Source organism: Artibeus jamaicensis, unplaced genomic scaffold (assembly GCF_021234435.1).
Source record: "Artibeus jamaicensis isolate MK-2021 breed Jamaican fruit bat unplaced genomic scaffold, CSHL_Jam_final scaffold_625, whole genome shotgun sequence".
Lineage (NCBI taxonomy): Eukaryota > Metazoa > Chordata > Mammalia > Chiroptera > Phyllostomidae > Artibeus > Artibeus jamaicensis.
The window spans coordinates 1,015,951-1,036,414 of NW_026522051.1; the positions used below are offsets into that span (position 1 = coordinate 1,015,951).

A 20,464-nucleotide genomic window follows, 5' to 3' on the forward strand; every position below is an offset into this window, starting at 1 on the left:
GACTCCTTCGGCGATCACCGCCGCCTGGCCCCGCCTCCTGATTGGCCCCGCCCCTCCTGGCCAAGGCTGCGGAGCGCTGACAAGCTCGATGAGCGGGGGCGCAGCTGCGGCGCAGCGGCCGACGCCGGGTGGGCGCCCACTGCCTCCGCTCTCCGTCGTCTGCCTCCCCTCCTCGCCCTTTCCCTCCAGCCGCCCAAGACCTCCCCGGGAGACTCAGGTACTTGCGCCCGCCCGGTCGCGGGGCGGAGGGGGCTAGTGAGGAGGAAGGAAACGGAGACGACGCCCCGGCCCCGCAACGTCAACGTCAGGCTGCGGGACCGGCCAGAGGAGGGAGCCCCGGGCGGGAGGAGACTGGGGTCGGGCGGGGCGCCGGGAGGAAGGGCGACGAGGACTGGTGTGCGGGCGGGGGCGGGTGTCGTGGGGCCAAAGAGACGGGAGTTGGGAGCAGACCTGGTGCGACAGATGGGTGGGTGGTGGGGAGGAGTCTCTGGCCACAGGGCTGTGCTTGTGTCAGGAGTTAAAAGGCTCGGTTCGAAGGACCGGCAGGTGCGGCAGTCTTCGCACTGGCAGCTTTTGGGCAGCCTCTCCGGGCTGCGCCTGATTCTAGTCACTGATTTCCGGAAACTGCACCCGCCGCGACTGCGGGCAAGGTTGGGGAAGTAGAATCGGAAAGGGGGAGGAGGCAGGAACAAGGAAAGCCTTTTCCCGTGTGCAAGCCTGTGCGAAATGAGACACAGGGTTTTCTGTTACTTTTAACAACAGGTTAGAAGCGTGTTACATATAAAGCCCCTGAACACAGAAGGTACTGCGTCTTCCAAAAATACAGAGATCGCGTTGTAAATGCAGGAGGATGACGTGAGAAGCAGACGGCGATGACGATTTTAGGCGGTGAATTGTGCACCGCCGTTCTGCCCTCCGTACTGCAATATATCATGAAGACTCTTGTTTACACATAGACCCATACACAAACACCTGAATGCATATGTGCTCTTTGCACAAGTCATTTTAGATAAAATGTGGATAAGTCTGATTTCTAAACGTTTTTTTTCTGAGTTGTTTGGTACAAATACCATCACTTGCCTATTGGTTCATTATGCATAGTTTATTAATCTGCCTGCTGCTGGCTTTTCTGTTTGTTAGACGCTGGTTTCTTGCTTTCCTGAGGCTGACCTTGGATTATGGGAGCTCCACATGGGTCTCGCTCACCGTTAAGCTTGTAGCTTTGTTGTATCTTTTTACAAAGATATTATGTAAGCCTGGCTGTTACTTGCTTTGGGATGTTGAGGTAGCCCCCCCCCTTTTGTAGAGGTTACCATGTGAACAAACTCAGGTATAATGAAAAGAAAAACTCAGTTCTTCATTGCTTCCTTTGTCACTTGTTTTTCCATTCATTCTGTAACATTTCTGAATGAATGAATTATTCTGAAATCAAAGTTAGGAATGAAATGGCCCAGTTGTATGTGACAGAATTACTGTTGAATAAACTCGAGTTGTTTACTCAGGTGGCAAGAGTTTGTTTTTGATTACATGTGGTCAAGTTTTTTGTTTGGGAGCATTTTTTATCAAAGAAAAGTGTCGATCATTTTGTTTTGACAGAGAGCCAACTTAAAATATTACTTTGGTTTATGCAACTGGGTGCTGGGCTTGTTGATTTTTGTAACATTAACCAACCAACTGATGTCTAGCTCTACCTAATTTTTAGATCATCTTCGGTTTCTTCCTGTGGAAGGGGAAGGAGGGCTGCTGGGTTGTTACAGAGAGGTGGGCTTTCCAGAACACAACTTAGCAACCTGAAGAGAAGCTAACAGAATAAATGTCACAACTGACCATGCACAGCCATGGATTAATCTAGGCCTGTGTTTCTGCTCTTTCCATGAGCAGAGTGGCTAACGCTGTTAATTACCTATCTTACTACCTATCTTTACTAAGCCTTAGCTTGCTTTTAGTTTTCTGGTGCCTACTTCTGAGGAGTAACAGAAAATGCACACAAATCCCCGAGTTCAGTGTCGAGCACAGAGTAAAACCTTAGCTATTCTCATTATTCACCCATCTTCTAGTTCAAGATACTGAAAACTCATGTCTACATATGTCAGCTTTTTCTCAAGAAAATTTTGAGTCTGTTGCATACCCAACCATTTTCCTGGAAAATCCCAATGCATATTAGCATATAAAAGGCAGGAGAGTTTCTGCAGGGGGGAAAGAAACTGGTTTGTTGAACAGTACTGACCAAACATCCCTTTCCTTGGAATACCAGCACCATGCCTCAGAACAGGATGTTACAGTTTAGAGAACGTGTTTGCATCTATTACCTGATTAGACCCTCCCAAATCCATGCAGAAGCCTGGCAAGCACCACTTTATACATGACACAGCCGTATCATCCAAGCAGCCCACCTAAAGTGAGCACTAGAAGGGTTGCACTGTCTTCTAACTCCAAGTTCAAACCCTAAAGCATTTCGTGCCTTGTGTTCAGGGAAGCACCTCCTGTTTCCCCCTCCTGTGTAATCTGCTTTTTAATCTTATGAAAACTTCATCACTGATTTCCTCCACATGTTCTCCTAAGAAAGTTTCATCTATTTTCTCGTGATTTATACTATGTCCTGTGTGTGAAAGCCCAGTGTGAGGTCCCTGGAGGGAGCAAGTGAGAAGGGAGTGGTTTGAACTCAGACGTGAAGGAGGCCCCTTCACCCAGAGCCTTTTACTCTGTTGCAGGTGCTTTACCTCATTTCCGGAAGTTCCAAACCTGATGAAATCTATCGTCTCTTTAAGGCGGTGAGTTCTTGACTCTGCTGGGCAGTAGAAGAGCACTCCTAGATCGAAAAATATGCCTCCCAAGTTCAAGCGCCACCTGAACGATGACGATGTCACTGGTTCTGTGAAGAGTGAAAGGGTAAGTTCAGAGTCTTAAGCTTTAGAAAAGAAAGAGGGAAAATGCATTTTCATTCCCTTTGTAATTTTAGAAGGCTTGAAGGGTTCTGGCTGTGTTCTAATTCCACTTCCATCATAGTAAACATTAAAAAGTATGTGCGACTTGAATTGGTGACTCAGCTGGAATCTGAGCCCAGCTTCTTTCTAGTCTCAAAGGGAATTTTATACAAACATGTGATGTCTTATTCAGAACCCCAGAGCCAAATGTGGTCGTAACTTAGAATGTTTCAGATTTTAGACAGGGTTGTAAGTACATCTTGGACAACAGCATTTTGGAAGTCTGGAGCAGCACCTCCGAACATTGATACTTCTCATTTCAGCACCTGATCGTTCTAAGTATAGAAGGAAAAAAATGTGTACATAAGTAAATTAGCTAACATCAGTTCGGGTCAGTTTTTCATCCAAATGAGTTTTGGCTCCAAGCTCACAAAATCTCTCTATAAATTTCAAATATACAACTTTATGATTTGATATCTATATACTCCACATTTCCAGTTTTTATACCATTGTGCTCAGAAAGTATGCTTGATGTGATGATTTCAGCCTTCTGAAATTTATCGAGGCTTGTTTTGTGTCCCAGCATATGGTCCATCCTTACGAATGTTCCATGTGCACTTGAGAATGTGCATTCTCTCATTTTGGGATGGAAAGTTCATAGATGTCAGTTAAGTTCTTCTGGTCTGATGTTTCATTTAAGGCTGATATATCCTCATTGGTTTTCTGAGGTCTCCTATTGTATTTTTGTCTCTTGTTTGAGGCATACAATTCAGAATGGTGCAGCCCTCACCACAATCAATTTAGGACAGTTTCATCACCCCAGCAAGACCTCCTGTAGCTTTTAGCAGTCACTCCCCCAGTCTCCTCATCCCTTCAACCCTAGGCAATCACAGATCTATAGATTTGTCTATTCCAGACATTTTATGGAAATGGAATTGTACAATGTGTTGTCTTTTGTAACTGGCTTCTTTGGCTTAGAATGTTCTCAGAGTTTATCCATCTTCATTCCTTTTCACTGCTGAATAATATTTTTATGTGGGTATACCACATTTTCTTTACCCTTTCATCAGTTGATGGACATTGGGGTTCTTTCTACTTCTTGGCCATTATGAATGCCACTGCTGTGAACACCCATGTACAAGTTTCCCTGTGAACATATGTTTTCGTTTACCTTGGGTAAATACCCAAGGGGAGGGGAATTGCTGAATTCTGCTAATGGGGTTACTCTGCGCTCAGTGTTTGCAGAACCGCCAACCTGTTTTCCAGAGTGGCTGCAGTTTCAACATTCCCACCAGCAGTGTGCGTGTGTGCCAGTTTCTCCACATTTCTCACCACCACCCACTCCTTTGCACCAACACTAATTATCTGCCAAGTGGGTGTGAAGGGGTGTGTCCCCTCTCATTGTGTCCCATCAAACTTTTCTGATGTTGTGTTTCCAGCACTTGAGTTTGTTCAGTGAATGGGTGTGAAAACATTGCGTGTGTGTCTCTCATTGTACAGCTATAATACAGAGGCTTTATCTTCACTGTCATCATCCGCTAAGGCAAATAAACTGTCACAAATGTAACGATTATCTGTTACTTATTAGCTGGAATAGCATTCTAGAAGTATTTATTGAAGGAATTAAAGCATCTCCCTGCATAGGGTTTATTGATTTAGAACATCTTTTCATGTAGCCATTGATATTTCTTCATCTTTCGGGAATTGTCAATCTTTCCTTTGAAGATTTTCTGTGACGTGTCTTTTTATTACAGGTTTGCCAGAGCTCTTATATAACATAGATATCAGACCTATGATCTGGGAGTATGTTGCAGATTTTTATTTTTTTCTAATCTGTTGCTATTTAACCTCGTTTATGATGTCTTCTTCATATTTTAAATGCTTATGTAACCAAATCCATTCATCTTTATCTTTAACACTTCCAGGGTTGTATGTTGCTGAGGAATAACTTACCCATCTTAAGTTGCCTATTTCATATATTTCAGTCTTTGTTATTTCATAAATAAATGCATTGGAGATTACATTTTCTTTTAAGTATTCCTGTAACATACCCTGCAATTTTGTTCTGTGATGTTCCCAGAATCATTCGTTTCTAACTTGTCTGTTCAACTTCCATTTTAATGTGTCACTTAGAAAAATGTTTTAAAATTTCCTTTTGTTATTTGTTCTGATTTCCATTGCATTATGCCCAGAAAAATGTGACCTCTTTAGTTTTTAGAATGTATTCAAAGTTTTTTTGTGATTTATCCTTTTTCTTAGATATTTCCAAGAAAATAAAATTTGCTGAGTACAAAGTTCTATATTATTTGTTTTTTGTCTTCTTGGTTTCTCCATCTCTGAACAATATGTTAAAATCTTCCTATAATTTTGAGTGTTTTCATTTCTTCTTATAATTTAAGTAGCTTTTGCTTAATATATTTTGAAGCCATATTATTATATAAACATTCACTTCTGGTAAATCTACTTGGTGAATTGTGCTTTTCATCGTTGTAAAATCTTTTTATTCAATTGTTTAATACCTTTGTCCTCAAATTCCTCTTTATATTAATATTGCTAATTCTAACATCCTATTTGTTAGAATTTGCTGATGTATCTCTCCCACTGCTCTTTTCCCACCTTTCAGTTGACATTTGTTTTAGGTGGATTTCCTGTAAACAGATATTGGCTGGAAAATTTGAACTCCAGTCACGTCTGGGTTTTGTTTTTAAAAGGAGAAGTCAGACCCCCCACATTTGTCTGGTGGTTCTGACTCCGGGGCTTTTCCGCCGCTGACCTCTCTGTGGCAGCAGGTGCTCTTTGCCCTCATCTCTGGCTGGCTCTTTGTTACCAGTTGGATCTCAGCTTCAGTTTCACCTCTGGGGAGTGATTTCCGTGGCAGTCTCATCTCATTTAGTAACCCAGTCCCCTGCCGTCCCATCACTCGGAGTTTTCTGCATAGCATTTATCCCCACCAGATGTTTTCCTGTGAGAGCTCAGGCCTGTCCGTAGTGTTCAAAGCTGGCACTTGGTACTTAGAACAATGCTTAGCACATAGAAGATGCTCAGGTCCATCTGTTAAGTTGAATAGAGAGCAACTGGAAGGCAGAGGAAAGTGAAGGGACTTGCTCCCCCGATTGCCCACCGTTCCTTCTTCCCACACCACTTTTCTACCTGGGTCATAGGATTCTGCTCCTAGAAGCATTTTCTTTGGAAAGTCTGAAAATGTGGTTGCATATCTTTTAGCTTCTAATGACACACATGTAATTACTCTCCCCCCTGGAGGCTTGGAGTTCAGGAATCCCACCAGGACAGAACTTGTTTTATTCTCCTCCTGACACTGGGTAAGCCCTGGGAACCTGAAACTCAAGTCTGTTTTTTTTTTTTTTTTGGCAGAGAAATCTTTTGGAAGATGATTCAGATGAAGAAGAGGACTTTTTCCTGTAAGTTTTTTAACATCTTTACTGGGCTGTAATTGACATATAAAACACACAGCGTGAGTTTGGATGTAGTACCTGTGATACCATCGCCACAGTCACATCATAAACACAGCCCCCGTGTCAGACGTCTCCGTGCACCTCAGGGTCTGTCCTGCTCCCAGCCCCCCGAGCAACCACTGATCTGCTCTCTCTCACTGTCCTGTGTATTTTCTAGAGTTTTGTTTTATGTGGAGCCATACATTGGGCCCCCTTTTAAAATTTTTTTTATTTATTTATCTTTAGAGGGGAAGGGAAGGAGAGAGGGAGAGAAATATCAGTGTATGGTTGCCTCTCGTGCATCCCCTGCTGGGAACTGGCCTGCAAATCAGGCAGGTACCCTGAGTGGGAATCCAACCTCGATCCTCTGGTTCGCAGGCCCGCACTCAATCCACTGAGCTACAGCAGCCAGGGCTGGTCCCCCTTTTTTTACTGGCTTTGTGCTCTCTGCCTGATTATTTGGAGATCGTCCACACTGGCACATGCATGTTTGCTTCTTTTTGCCTCTGAGAAGCATCTCATCGTGTGAATATTCTGCAGTTCACTCATTCATTCGCTTATCGATGGCTATTCGGAGTGGCTCTGGTTTTCGGCTCTTGTGAATAGGGGGCTACAAACATTTCCATACAGGTTTTTTTTTGTGTGGACACCTGCCATCATTTCTCTTGGGTAAATACTTGGGAGGAGAATGGCTGGTTCACGGGTGCAGCCGATTTCCCAAGCGGCGCCTCCTCGCACGTCCCCCCGGCGCTGTAGGCGAGTCCTGTGTGCTCCGCATCCTCGTCAGCCCTCCCCAGGGACCCTGTCTCCCAGTGTGCAACTCGGTCTTCTCATCTTCCACTGCAGTCTCTCTTGAAAATCAAAGTTGTGATTTTGATGGAATAAACTTGTTTTTTAAAATTATTTTTGCTTATTTAAGAAATCTTTGATTTCATCGTCACTAAGATTTTCCCCAGCATATCTTTTCTAGGGGTTTTATCGTTTTGGTTTTTACATTTAGGTCAGTATTTTTTTAATTGTTGTATATGATGAAGTGAAGGGTAATTTTTGGGGGGGTGCGTATGGCTTCCCAATTGAGCCACCTCTGTTTGACGGAAGGATTGTTCTTTCCCCATTGAATGGCCTTGGTACTTTGTCAGAATTCACTGGCCTGATGAGTCGTTCGGCGCCATGGGTAGGCAGGGCCCTCACAGGTCTCGGTCTGTGTTCGCAAAGTCAGGAATGAAGCGCGTTCCTGCAGTTTGCTCTGGAGGTGAAGGTGGAGGCGGGCCTGAGAGGGACCATTGAGCTCCCTCTTTGTCGTGATGTTGTGAAGTGCTTTGCAGAGGCTTCTCCTCCCCACGTAAAAACATTTTGTGAAGAGTAATTGATGCCCATGAAGCAATGAACAAAAAGAACCTACAGAATAGAAAGCAAATCCAAGTACAGGAAATCTTCTACAGAAAGGCGAGATGAAGTGGAAGATGATACCCACAAGCGACAAGCTTCCACAGAGTCACAAAGGTCGCTGCCGGCAGGGCTTTATGCAGGGAGAAGCCTTGGTCTACAGCGGTAGCTGGCTGTCAGAGGAGCTAGTCCTGAGGAGAAGGCCAGATGCTTTGGTTAGACACGTGGTTGCTGAACGTGACCTCGATGCCCGTGCGGGAAACACCCCTCCTCAGGCAACAGTGGGCCCTGGAGGGAGGCCCTCTCCCCAGCACCGGGTGCAGCTTCCAAAGGGCCTGGCGGTGAAACCGGCACACTTGTTCACAGCGCTGTGATTCCGTCCGGGTGTTGAGGCACACCAAATCAGGTTCTTAAAGTGATTTTTAAAAATCAACCCCCATGTTTATAGCAGCAATATTCACAGTAGCCAACAGTTGGAAGCACCAAAGGGTCCGTCTATGGGGGGGAGAGAGAAACGAGACAAGACGCATGCTCACAGTGGGTGTTAGTCTTATAAAGGGAGGGGCCTTCCAAGACACGCCGCCGCCCGGATGAACCGGGAAGGCATGACACTGAGTGAGAGACGCTGCTCACGCAAGGAGGGCGTCTGCGTGACTCCGCTCCCGTGAGGCCCCCGGAGTGGTCACGTTTACCGAGCCACACAGCGGGGTGGGGGCTGCCAAGGGCTTCGAGGAGGGGACGCTGGGGACTTCATGTTTAATTAGCACAGAATCTATTTTCTTCTGAGTTTCGTAGTTTATACCTCCTTCTCTATCCTGAGAAGGATAAATTACCTAAAATATATAAAAGGTGTTTTTTCTTTCTAGAATTTTTAAATGGACAGGTTGAAATGATAGCATTCAACTGTAATAGAAAAACAGTAATTTGAGAAGTGTCAATATTTTCAGACGCCTGCATCTCCCTTTAGCCATGTCATTTGGTTTAAGATGAGTCATCAAAAAACATGCTTACAAATGTTTATTTTGAAAGGGTTTTTCTCTGTCCATCCCTGATAACAAGCACTTCATTGGAGCCCCAAATCAAAGTGAATTATATCTTTAGTTTTCTCGTAAAGCTGTTCATACTTGCAGGCACTTTGGCTGTTAAGGTATTTCAGAGTTGGGTCAGTAGAACATCCTGTGTGTAACTAAGGGTCACATGAACCCTCATTTCTCAGGCAGTTACACCTTTCAAAAGGGACGGGTTAGTCATGGCCAGGGTCAAGTGCCAGTGCAGGGCCGGCGTGACTGCGAGGCCTCCAGTTCTGGCAGCACCAGAGGGACGGGGCTGCTCACGGTGGCAACCGCTCCGCGCCTCCAGCTCAGCTGGATGGAGTGCGTGTTCTCTGTGTGTGTCTGTTTGTAGTGCTCTCGTTATTCATATGCACTCGGTATTTTGCTTTCAGAAGGGGACCATCTGGACCAAGATTTGGACCTAGGAATGATAAAATTAAGCAGTAAGTTTCTGAGATACTCATTTGTTTAAATAGTTGTCATTTTTCTCTGTGGACCGGAGGGGGGCAGACTCCGCCCATGAGCCACTGTTTTTATACGTAAAGTTTTATCGGAACACAGCCAGGCCTGTGTGTTGTCTTACTACCTAGGGCTGCCCTCAGACTACAATGGCAGGTTGGAGTACTTGCTAAGGAACCTGATGGCCCACAAAATCTAAAGTATCTGTGCTCTGCCTGGCCCTTTATAGAAGAGAATGTGCTGGGCCCTGATACAGACAAACTGTAACTGCTGGGCTTTAGAGCCCCCGTCATTCTTTTTATTATCTCTGAGTTCTAGCTGAGGAAATGCAGTTCCCAGCTCTTGGTGGTTATCAGTGCGGTTCCCTGATGTCATCCATTTATGTAGCAGCATCTGAAGGTCTGCTTTGGTTTTAAATCCATAGCTTGAGTCCCATTTTCAGATGATAAAAAAAACAATGCAGCAGATTTAGTTTTTTGAAGTTCATGTGTCTTTTGCATCCTTCCAGAATTTTTTCATGTCTATCACTATCCTAATCCACATAGTGATCTAGGTTTTATGGCTGATTAATTTTCAGCTTAAAACTTGCAGCGCACGCTGTTGGTGGTAGGTGGTGGATAACACTGCAGTGAATGTATCTGGCGGCCCAAGGATGTGAGTCCCCACAGGAAGGGAGGCTGGACGGGTGCAGCAGTGAACTAGCCCTAGAAACTGACCGAGGTCTGCAGACCTGCTGCGGAAGAACAGCTGAAGTGTCAGGTGGGCGGCTCGCTGCCCTGACCCTGGGCGTAGAAGGCAGGCACTGGGGAGGGTCCTGGGGGGCGCATCGCCTGTTTGGTGAGGCAGTCAGCCTTTGCTCAGGCAGCTGTTGGTGTGAAGAGAGATGTTTATACGCAGCCGGATCCTAGCTCATGGATTCCGAAATAGTGGACCAAGGTACCAACACATCGATTCGAGGGCCAGACAGATGTTTCCATTTTCTTTTGCTGCGTAACAGATTATCCTGACCTCGCAGCCTGGAACGAGACACATTTATCATCTCACATTTTCCACAGGTCAGGAGGTCAGCCACTGTGTAGGTGGGTTCTCTGCCCAGGGTCTCGAAAGCTTGAAATCAAGGTGTTCCCATGACTTATTCCATAAATTAATACGAGGTAGTTCTGTCCAGTGATAGGAGTAGACGAGGAAAATAGACAATAGTAAACATGTCTGTGTATATATTCTGGAATGAAAGTAGGCATCTGAAAACCAACTATTAAAGCTTTGAATCTACATTAAATCTCCACTGAACAGTCTGAAATTTGGGTAGAACGGGCCCTCGTCACCTGATACAAAGAAGGAAATCCTACTTTTACCTTGAAGAACAACCAAAAGTTTTTCCTCTTTGCTCTATCACGGGGGCCTCAGACCTCCCCAGGCGTTTCCAGTTGAGTGAAATACGGTGTGAGGGGACCTGAAGAACAGTGGGGAGTCGTACCGGTGGCACATCTGCATCCTGGAGTGCACCGGCCACCCACCTGGGAACTGAGTGTCCTCCAGGAGCTTCCAGCACACGTGGGCAGACTCCTCTGTGGGTCCCGGTGTGGGAGCTATGCACGGAGCTCGGCCCACGGCCAGGTCCCTGCGACACCTCAGCTCCCTGCAGACAAGAAAATGAAGCTGATGACAGAGACTGGCCATCAGTTACCAAGCATTCAGCCAGTCCCTTAGATTTGTAGGTCAGGGCTGCACTAGACTATAAGTTAAATGTTACTTATTTCTACCATGTCCAGTGAAAGTTTCAAAGATTCTAAATCCTCAAAATAAAAATACTTTGGTTTTTTTTAAACTAGTGTTCAGAATCAGGTGGATGAAGTTATTGATGTCATGCAAGAAAATATTACAAAGGTCATTGAGAGAGGAGAGAGACTTGATGAACTACAGGACAAATCAGGTACAGACATTTCATATGCTTCTTGATGTTATTAACCTGGATTTTGATAGTATACTATGCCCATTGTTCTAGCCAAAGTTTGGGGACCTTGACTTAGGAAAATGGTATTTAACTTGCAACTTCAGTATTTTAACGGGAGCTGCCTTTACTTTGAATCATCATCTTACTGTTTTACTGTTTCTTTAACTGATCAGTTGAGAACGGGAAATTGAAAAATGCACTGTTGAAGAGTTGGAGTGGAGTTTTTCCTTTTCCCCCAATACGTCGATGTGCTTTGCATTTCTCATTCTCCAGGGGGAGAGGCCTGACCCCTTCAGCACTTATTCAGACCCGCCTGATGCTTTTATCTTTTCCTTTCTCTGGTAACTCAGGGACCTTCCTTTGCAGGCAGGTGTCAGTGTCTGTGCTTGTGGCATTTCCTGGCACGTGCCAGGTGCTCAAGTCATTGAGTACCAGGTTGAGTATCAGGCGCTCAAGTAGGGTTTCACCGATGAATGGCTGAATATCTGATTAATCCTTGAGATAGACTTTTTAAACAAAAAACCCTATTTAACCACTTTTAAAATTCATATTGTTTTGCTTCTAAGTCAGTCATCCATGGTGTCTTCTAAGAATGTAGCCTCCACATGTCAATTTTTTCTATGTGTGTGCTAGGTCCTTGAATTTTTAAAGACTGTTTTCTTACCAGGCTTCATAAGTTTGCTTGAAAGGCCTGCATCCCTGGGAAGACTTCTTCATGTTGTCGTAGAAATAGATGGAGTCTGCTGACCTGCAGCGACTTTGCTCTTGAGGGTCTTGAGCACACGGAACGTCAGAGGGCGCGGGTGGAAGAAAGGGACCGTATGGTTTCCATGTTCAGAAGGGAATACGTTTGCAGAAGTAGAAATTAACATCTTCTTGTCTTCATGTGACTAGATAACAGAATCCTGTCGTGTCGATTAATCCTTCTCTCCACCCCTATGTGATACAGAAAGCTTATCGGACAACGCAACTGCTTTTAGCAACAGATCCAAACAACTTCGAAGGCAGATGTGGTGGCGTGGATGCAAAGTAAGTAAATCAGACGCAGCCAATGGGGGGGGGGGGGGACAGCCAGCACCCGGTGCGCAGGCGTGAAAGGGCCTGGCGGTTACAGCGCCTCGCTGCTCATCGGACGTTCTGCACCCAGCCAGACAGGGACTCAGTGAATAGTTGTCAGGTGAATTCATGGTTTGGAGACAGAAGCAACTGCAGAAATCAAGCAGTGCCCAAAAGGATGGGTTCATGCATTTCTTCACAGGAGGTTATTCACATTTTACTAATAATTTAGCTACCTCTAAACTTATAAGAGGTATCTAAAACCTCTTATAAGTAACTTCAGCTGCTAAAGTACTTTAGTTTATAGTCTAATGGGGACCCAGGCACTTACCGGAGATGTCCCTCCTATATCCATGGGATCTCCTGTCTCTGCAGTTTTGGGTTATCATAAAATTAGTAACCTTAATAGGTCCCCGGTGTCCATATTCTATTGCAAAGCTTCCCCATGTCTCTCTGTCACCTTGGTCCTGCCCTGAATGTTAAGACCACTACTACGTCAGCAGTAGTTCTGCTTTACAAACAGTTCACTGGCTGCTTCTGGTTGCTGTTTGTGATGAAGAATGTTCACGCTTTTGCAGTGACTGGGAACCTCTCTTTCTGAATGAACTGTCTTTAATCAATTCCATGTGAAATTTTTTGATGAAGATAAGACTTTCATTTGAATTCATTGGGAAAATCAAATCAATTCATAATTCATGCATTTTAGGATTAAATGAGGAATATGATGACATTATAGAGAGAAATGACGTGAGCTTAAAATGTTCCTCAGCCCACTAGGGACTGGTCGTAGGGTTTCTCTCAGCTGTGAAACTGACACTCAGTGCTCTCAGCCAAGTCCTTTAGGGCGTAAGTTTGTTCGCGAAGAGTCTAAATTCTCTTCTACAGAAGAGAGATGAAACCACCAAGAAGAAAGTGTGAACAGCAGAATCTAACAGAATTCTCGTATACTTTGAGCATAGTGCTATAAAAACAATGCCTTGTGCTGTGTATACTAAATCTTTTATGTTGGATGCTTCTTAACAGAGTTGGTAAAATAGTGTATTTCTGCTGGTCTCTCATGGGAAGTCAGTGCAGAAAACCACAGACAAAACGTCCAGGTCCATGAAGGCCATGGTCAGTTGGTGCTGTTCACTGTGCTGTGAGCCCTGAACAGCGAAACCCAGGCAGGCAGAACCGTCGGACTTGGGGAGCCCCGGTTACTGACAAAAGACGCACACAGCCAGCAAGTGCGTGTGAAAAAGGTTTAAAAACCTTTCCAGGGATGAGCCTGTTCACTGAGGAGAGTGTGTGACATGGTAACTGACACAACGGTCAGTCATGTGAGTGAGGTCAAAGTCAGTGTTGATGTCTTTCCTCTGCCTTTTGTGTGTTGCAGATAAAGGTCATCATGGCTTTGGTTGCTGCTATCCTTTTGTTGGTGATCATCAGTAAGTATTTACTGAGCTGTTAATTCCCTTTTAATTTATCGTCATTCGATCTGGTCCGGCTGTCGGTATTGACCAGTGACTTGGGACCTGAGGCAGGAGCTCTTGGCCCAGACCGGGCCGCTCTCTGAAGTTGCTCCTAAGTCAGTGCAGGGCCAAGCACTTTGTTTGTGGCCAGACGTGGCTGCTGTTACCCCAGGGCCACGTCGCTCACTTTCCGTTTATCGTCAACGTTCAGGCGTGGCAGCCTGCACTTAAAATCGTGTTTGAAGGGCAGATCCAGATAAATTCCCCAGGTGAAGGTTTTTGTCTCGTTTTTATTTTGGATTTGAGCTTGATTTCAGTCTTTAATATCCTTAGTGTTCCCTTTAAAGGAAGGTCCTCTTTAACATCTTCTCTCCAAGGCCTCTTTGCCTGTGCTTACAGGGACTGTATGAAAATTTGGAAAGTGTCTCAAAATAACCATTCGAAAAAAGCCCACGCGGACATTCTCTTTTTAGAGAGAAAAGAGGTTTGTGACAAAGAAAAGGGGCCTGTCCTCACCCGTGTTGGTGGGTTCTGGGTTTGCGGGTTCACCACCCCCAGTGCCGACACTGCCTTGAGCCCTGGCCGAGCTTTGGCTGCTGTCACGGCCACTGTGTCCCCGACAGGCACCAGCCCCGCTGACCTCTGCCGCAGCTGCGCCCTGCCTCCCAGGCCCCCTCTCAGTCTAGGCCGTGCACGCTTCTCTCAGTTCTGTGCGTGTCCCCGGTGATTTCACTGTTCCCACTGGCGCCCAAGTGCAGGGCTGAAGCCCCTCCCGCAGGGCTGAGTGCAGGGCTGTGCTGGGCCTTGAGGGGGAGGCTGGCGGGTCCTCGGGCTGCCCTGAGGCCCGAGTTAACCTGCTGTTGGCTAGGAAGTCGACGCGAATGAGTCAACAGTGTGTGTTGCATAGGGTGCCTTTAAACAGAAACGCACGCTAAGCAAGGTTAGGTGTTGACTGGTTGACAGAATGCGGTTCCCAGACACACGCAGGAATTTAACCCTGCATGTCCGAGGAGTCATGGGCAGTAGTCACTGATTTCAGTGTTTGTGGTGACTTTGTAGAACTGAACAGTTGCCAATACCAAGAATCCACATAAACTAGGGTGGTGTTTAACAGAAAAACTTGCATGGCCAAAGGATTTCAAAAACAAAGGATTTTTTTTTAAGATTTTATTTATTTTCAGAGAGGGGAAGGGAGGAAGAAAGAGAGGGAGAGAAACATGAATGTGTGGTTGCCTCTCACATGGCCCCCACTGGGGACCTGGTCTGCAACCCAGGCATGTGCCCCGACTAGCAGTTGAACCTGCGGCCCTTTGGTTCACAGGCCAGCACTCAGTCCACTGAGCCACGCCAGTCAGGGCTCCCGTGTAATTTTAACATATCAAAGATGCCTGGTGAGTTTAATTTCCCTTTTTGTAAAGAAAGAAATTTTCTTAGAAATATTTCAGAGATCCTTTTATTTACTTGGTAAAAAAGTTCATTTAGTTTTTTCCCCTAAAATAAAAGACGTATTTTTCATTTTCACCAGTAACTTTATTGATTTGGATATTTTGAGGATGTCAGCTGTCTCCCTCTATTGGCTTCCAGTGGGTAGAGGCCAGGGGCACTGCTAAACATCTTCCAGTGCTAAGACAGCCCCACAGCAAAGAATTATTTGGCCAAGATGTCAGTAGTGCCAAGGAACTTCACAAACCACTTTTGACACGTTTGATCAGTCACAGCACCTTCTCCACACACTGCACAAATCTGTTTTGGGGTTTTTTTCATTTCAGGTGTTTTTTACCTTTATTGAAATAATAAAGCATAATACACTGAATATGTCGCACATTTTCTTCCATCTTCAATATTAAAATGGCTACACAAAAATTCACCAGCTTTTAAAAAAATATATTTTATTTATTTATCTTTAGAGGGGAGGGGAAGGAGAGCGGGAGAGAAATATCAATGTATGGTTGCCTTTTGTGCATCCCCTGCTGGGAACTGGCCTGCAGGGAACCGGCCTGCAACCCAGGCATGTGCCCTGACTGGGAATCGAACCGCAAATGTCTGGTTGGCAGGCCTGCGCTCAATCCACTGAGCTACACCAGCCAGGGCTCGCCAGCTTTTTTATAAGATTTTTTCACATGCACGCCGATAGGACAGCTGTCACAATACAATCCAACAACACTGTTTCAATTGAAATCAGAGACAGCTAAGCACTACTAGGGCCATTATAGGGAAAGAACGTAACAGACTTTTTGGACAATCCACAAGATAAAACCATACACTAGAAGTGTCAAATTCATTTTCACTTGGGGCCATATCAGCCTCCCAGTTGCCTTCAAAGGGCCGGATGTAATTCTAGGACTGTAGGAGCTCGGCGCTGCCATCGGGTAGAAACAAGGTGCCAGGCCAGTAAAATAAGGTGGAAGGCGGATTCGGCCCCTGGCCTTGTGTTTGCCACCTGTGATACACCGGATTCAGCCCCACATTTCATAGACATAGATATAGATACAGGTATAGATATAGGTATAGATACAGATATAGATATAATCACTGGCTCGGGTTTCTGAAGAGCAGCCAGGGGAGATTTTGGCATTTTGACTGCCCATAATTTGAAAGTTTAGTTCTCAGGCAACGAAGGCCGAGAAATCGTTTTGGGTCTGAAATGTACTTGCGAGTGCTGCTCCCGAGGTTGGCGGCTGCTCTTCCATGTGACTCGGGGCTGGGGCCCCACACAGTATTCAGTACTGTGTCACACGGGGTACTGGGGTGGCCCAGCCAAAAACGCTCCGTCTAACCCTGAAATGAGGGGTTGGTTTTCTGCAGGGTCCCCTGCGAGACAGCTACGCATCTCAGACAGTGAGTCCAGACGCTTCTGCAGAGGTTGCCAGTCCCCTGGAAACGCCCTGCGTGGGTCAGAAGGCACAGCGGTCTCTGTTCTTTGGAGTGCACATCACCATCCTATATGTAATTTCAGTTATAGTCTAATCTACATCTTTCTGGCATTGGTCCGCCAGAGAACCCAAACTGTAATTACATCAGATGGCCACGAGTTGTCACTGTAAGCTCAGTTACCAGAAAAAATGAAACTCAGAACCCAAGACGGTACTGGTAAATACCAGAATAATAATAAAACTGACTTGAGGGTGTCCCCTCATAACTCACCAGTCAGCCGAGGGAACGCCCTCCTGGCACCAATGAAACGTGTCCTGGGCAGCCTCTTACGGACACTCAGACAAGGGTTAGCCCTCCACACAGTACCACACTGGAAGGACCCCCCGCCCCTGGCACATGTCCCCAACAGCCTCTGACAGATTCCTGTGGAGGGGTTGCCCCCTGGGCCCAGGGAAGCTGTGCGCTTGGACCTCAAAGGCGGCTGTGCAGTGCAAGCCTCCGAGGGGCCAGAGAGGGGTCACGGTGGGACCGGTGTGGGTGCCACACTCATCTCCAGAGAGTCCCGGCCCCTTCTGCGCCTCAGAAAGATCGAATTCGCTCCTGACAAGATGTGTTAAACACACTTGCAGCTGAAAGCTTTTCCCAAAGGAAGGGTTTATTGAACCAAATGCCAGAAAGAGACCGTCCTGGGGCCCTGCAAACCACCAGCAGCTGTCAGCTGACGGCACTGCCCTTCCCTCCTCATCCACTCTGCTGTGACTTAACTGAGGACCTCTCAGAACCTTCTCCTTGCAGTGGACACTCTGGAAAATGTGCAATAGCATAAATAAGAATTCAACTGTGATCTTACCGCACAGAGGTAGTCACTATAACTACTATATGTATACTGGCTTTTCCTGTGATCATATAAACATGGTTTTCAAAAACTAAGGTCATTTACTTAACTTCCTTATTAATACACTATCAGGTTTTCCCACCCTGGATGGTGTGACTCAGTGGACTGAGCACCACCCTGAGAACCAAAGTCACCAGTTTGATTCCCCATCAGGCCACGTGCCTGGGTTGGGGGCCAGGTCCCCAGATGGGGGCATGCGAGAGGCAGTTGGTCCGTGTTTCTCTCCCTCCCTTCTCCTCTCTCTAAAAATAAAATCTTTTAAAAAAACAAGTACTTTTTATGTTATTAAATATTTTTAAAATACAGGATTCAGCAAGGCTTGAGAGTGGTGGGTAGGGTACAGGGACATCTCACACAAGGTGGACAGCAGTTTGAATGTTTCACCTACCATGGCATACAGTGTGTTGAAGTGTGATACTGCTGTTACAGAACCACAGGCTTATGCTTTTGTAATAAAAAGATTCTCATGTCATAAGAAGGGGCGTTATTTGTGCTGGGCCCTGTGTTTTAGCAGCTACACGCCGAGGTTCTGCCATAATCTGGTCCAAATGCCAGCGTGCAGGTGGCTTTGTGATGTTCTCCCTTCCCCGTTCCCGCCCGTCGTCTGCCTCTCGGCCAGGAGTCCAGACCCATCGCCCACGCAGCTGCGCCCGGGAGCGGCGTTCTCACGTGGCACGCGAACCGGATGTTGACACGTTCCTTCTCGTTTCTCTTCTCTTGCAGTTCTTACCGTTATGAAATACCGTACTTGATTTGATGACAGAGATCTTCATTCAACAAAATCTGGGACAAGAATAATAATAATAAATGGCTGCATAATTTAAATGAAACCCATGTATATAACTTTCAAAACTTCTTCTTCAAGAGACCTTTAAGGGGCAGGTATCACTTCAGATTGGAGCACTGGGAGTGTCCGTTACCTTCTTCCATCCTGGCAAAACGTGCTTTTCGTGATCGAGTTCAAGGCCGTGCCCACGGATCTAATTTGAAACTAGACACTTGCCTGCTGACTGTGTCTGGGTAACGCTGCTTCCGACTGTGTGACTTCGGCGGCACAGGACCTGGACTTGGGACTGGACTGGCGCACTTGCCTTCAGGTGCGGTGGGGAAGCCCCCGTAGCATCCCATCGGTGTTCGCAATTGTTCTCCCATTGTTACAGTCGCTTTGCAGGCAGTTTCCACACGTTTATGGGGATAACAAAAGCCAAGTGTTGTGAGCACTGTTGCCTTCAGCTGCGACTGAAAACATTCCAGTAAACCCATTTTTGGCTGTATAAGGGAATGCGTAGTAATTTCTCAGAATTGGAATTGTGGAAATGGGGATTTTAAACAATGTGAAAAGCACAGCGGCGTGGCACCATAAAATTGGGCGTAATAAAATCACTGGAGAAGATCATGGTAGGTTTTGAAAATGTCCGTCATCCAGCCACAAGTCAAGGTCCATGTCTGAGCCTCCAATGAGGAGGGGCCAGTCCTAACCCGAGCAAGTGAAATCCACAGGCGGCTCACACCCGAACTCCACTGTCACTGGCCCTTGTCCCTGAAGTGCTAAACGGTACCAAAATGGCCTGTTGAGAATCTGATCGAACCCTGCAGACAGGTGCTGAACCTTCAAGGGTCGTACCAGCCGACAGGAGTGACTGTCGAGTCAGGAGCCTGGGGATGTCAATCAGTTGCTGCCCAAATGCTCGGGGCTTCGTTAATCTAGTCTGGTTTTGTAACAATGAGACACGTTAACTGAGACGGATCAACTGAGTCAGAGTAAAAATAAATCCCCTTGTGTTGAAGCTCTCGTCCTGAAGTCGGAGGGTCTGCAGAAACGCACACTTGGACCTCGTGGCATGTAAATAAAACTCCGAATTCAAAATAGGGCTTATAAGAAGTACCAGTATTTATAGGGGGGGATGATCCTATATAGGCTTTATTTTTTCCGTCATTTTAATCCAAAACATACCGAACAGAATCTTCCTTTAAAAAAAATTCGACCAGACCAGCAGTAGGAAGCAGAAGTGTTCTGTTTGAAAAGAATGTTGAAGGGAGGAAGCAGAGCAGGAGATACTCAAAGACGCCTGCAAGGTACGAAAGCCTCAGTGTGATCGCTGAACTCAACAGCTCCCGAAGGAGGTTTCAGAAGAGAACAGCCTCTCGTGGGGTGAGTGCTGTCTCTGGTCTCGCTGTTCTTCGTAAGTGTCCATTAATGTAAATAACGTAGTAAATACTAAATCTTTCAACAAAATAGCATGCCCAGGAGAACGAGCATTTTGAGTATTTCAGCAGTGAACGGAGAGCCGCAGTGGAAATGTCTTAACTGAATGGACAGATCAGCCCTAACAAGTCCTTCTCTGGGGGTTGGCGCTGGACTCATCAGTGGTTCCTTTTTCATTAGCTCATGTAGAAATCTGGCTTCTTGCCTGTCAGTGAAGATGAAGACTATTTCTTTTTTAAAAAATTCATGTTTCCCTTGTTTCTTTTAATAAAGTATGTTACTTTTAATGAAACAAAAAAATTATAAAATTATTTTTTAAAAATTTAACCATAAACAAATAAAGGAAGTATTTATATGACAGCATTGTGTACCTGTCGTTCTCTCTGCATTTAAATGCACTGCCCTGCCCCCCCCCCCCCCCCCCCGTGGCCGACATGTCACTCTGACAGCTTCGCCCCTGGTGGGTTGGGTTTATCACCTCATCCCGAGACCCCGGAACTGGCTGGCGTGTTTAGGACATGTTACCGTGGTAACCTTGGAGACACGGACCCTCTTAAAGTCAAAAGCAGAAGAAAATACACTGTTCAGAGTCAGAGTGTCGCCAGGCCGACCTTCCTTCCTGCCCTCAGTCATTCTTTTTCTCGTTCAGCTCAGATGGTCCTGCACTTGAAAAGTGGGTTTTACCACCACCAAAACAATGGTTATTTAACAGCAACGAAGATCAACAGAAAAATCCAAGTAGCTTTGTAAATGCT

The 20,464-nt window shown here is 45.9% G+C and overlaps 1 protein-coding gene across 3 annotated transcripts; it reads left to right on the forward strand.

Annotated features, from left to right (window-relative positions):
* Positions 1-61: 61 nt before the first annotated feature.
* Positions 62-20,069, forward strand: VAMP4 (vesicle associated membrane protein 4). 3 transcript variants are annotated; one of them, XM_037167459.2, is made up of 8 exons: positions 62-217; positions 2,712-2,889; positions 6,297-6,343; positions 9,207-9,257; positions 11,106-11,206; positions 12,177-12,256; positions 13,659-13,710; positions 18,227-20,069. In XM_037167459.2, exons 2-8 carry the CDS (start codon positions 2,824-2,826, stop codon positions 18,253-18,255), a joined length of 426 nt encoding a protein of 141 aa, XP_037023354.1. In that variant the 5' UTR covers positions 62-217; positions 2,712-2,823; the 3' UTR covers positions 18,256-20,069. The 3 variants fall into 3 exon arrangements, with proteins under 3 accessions (XP_037023354.1, XP_037023355.1, XP_037023356.1); XM_037167460.2 differs by having other exon boundaries at positions 2,769-2,889; XM_037167461.2 differs by lacking the exon at positions 9,207-9,257.
* Positions 20,070-20,464: the final 395 nt, after the last annotated feature.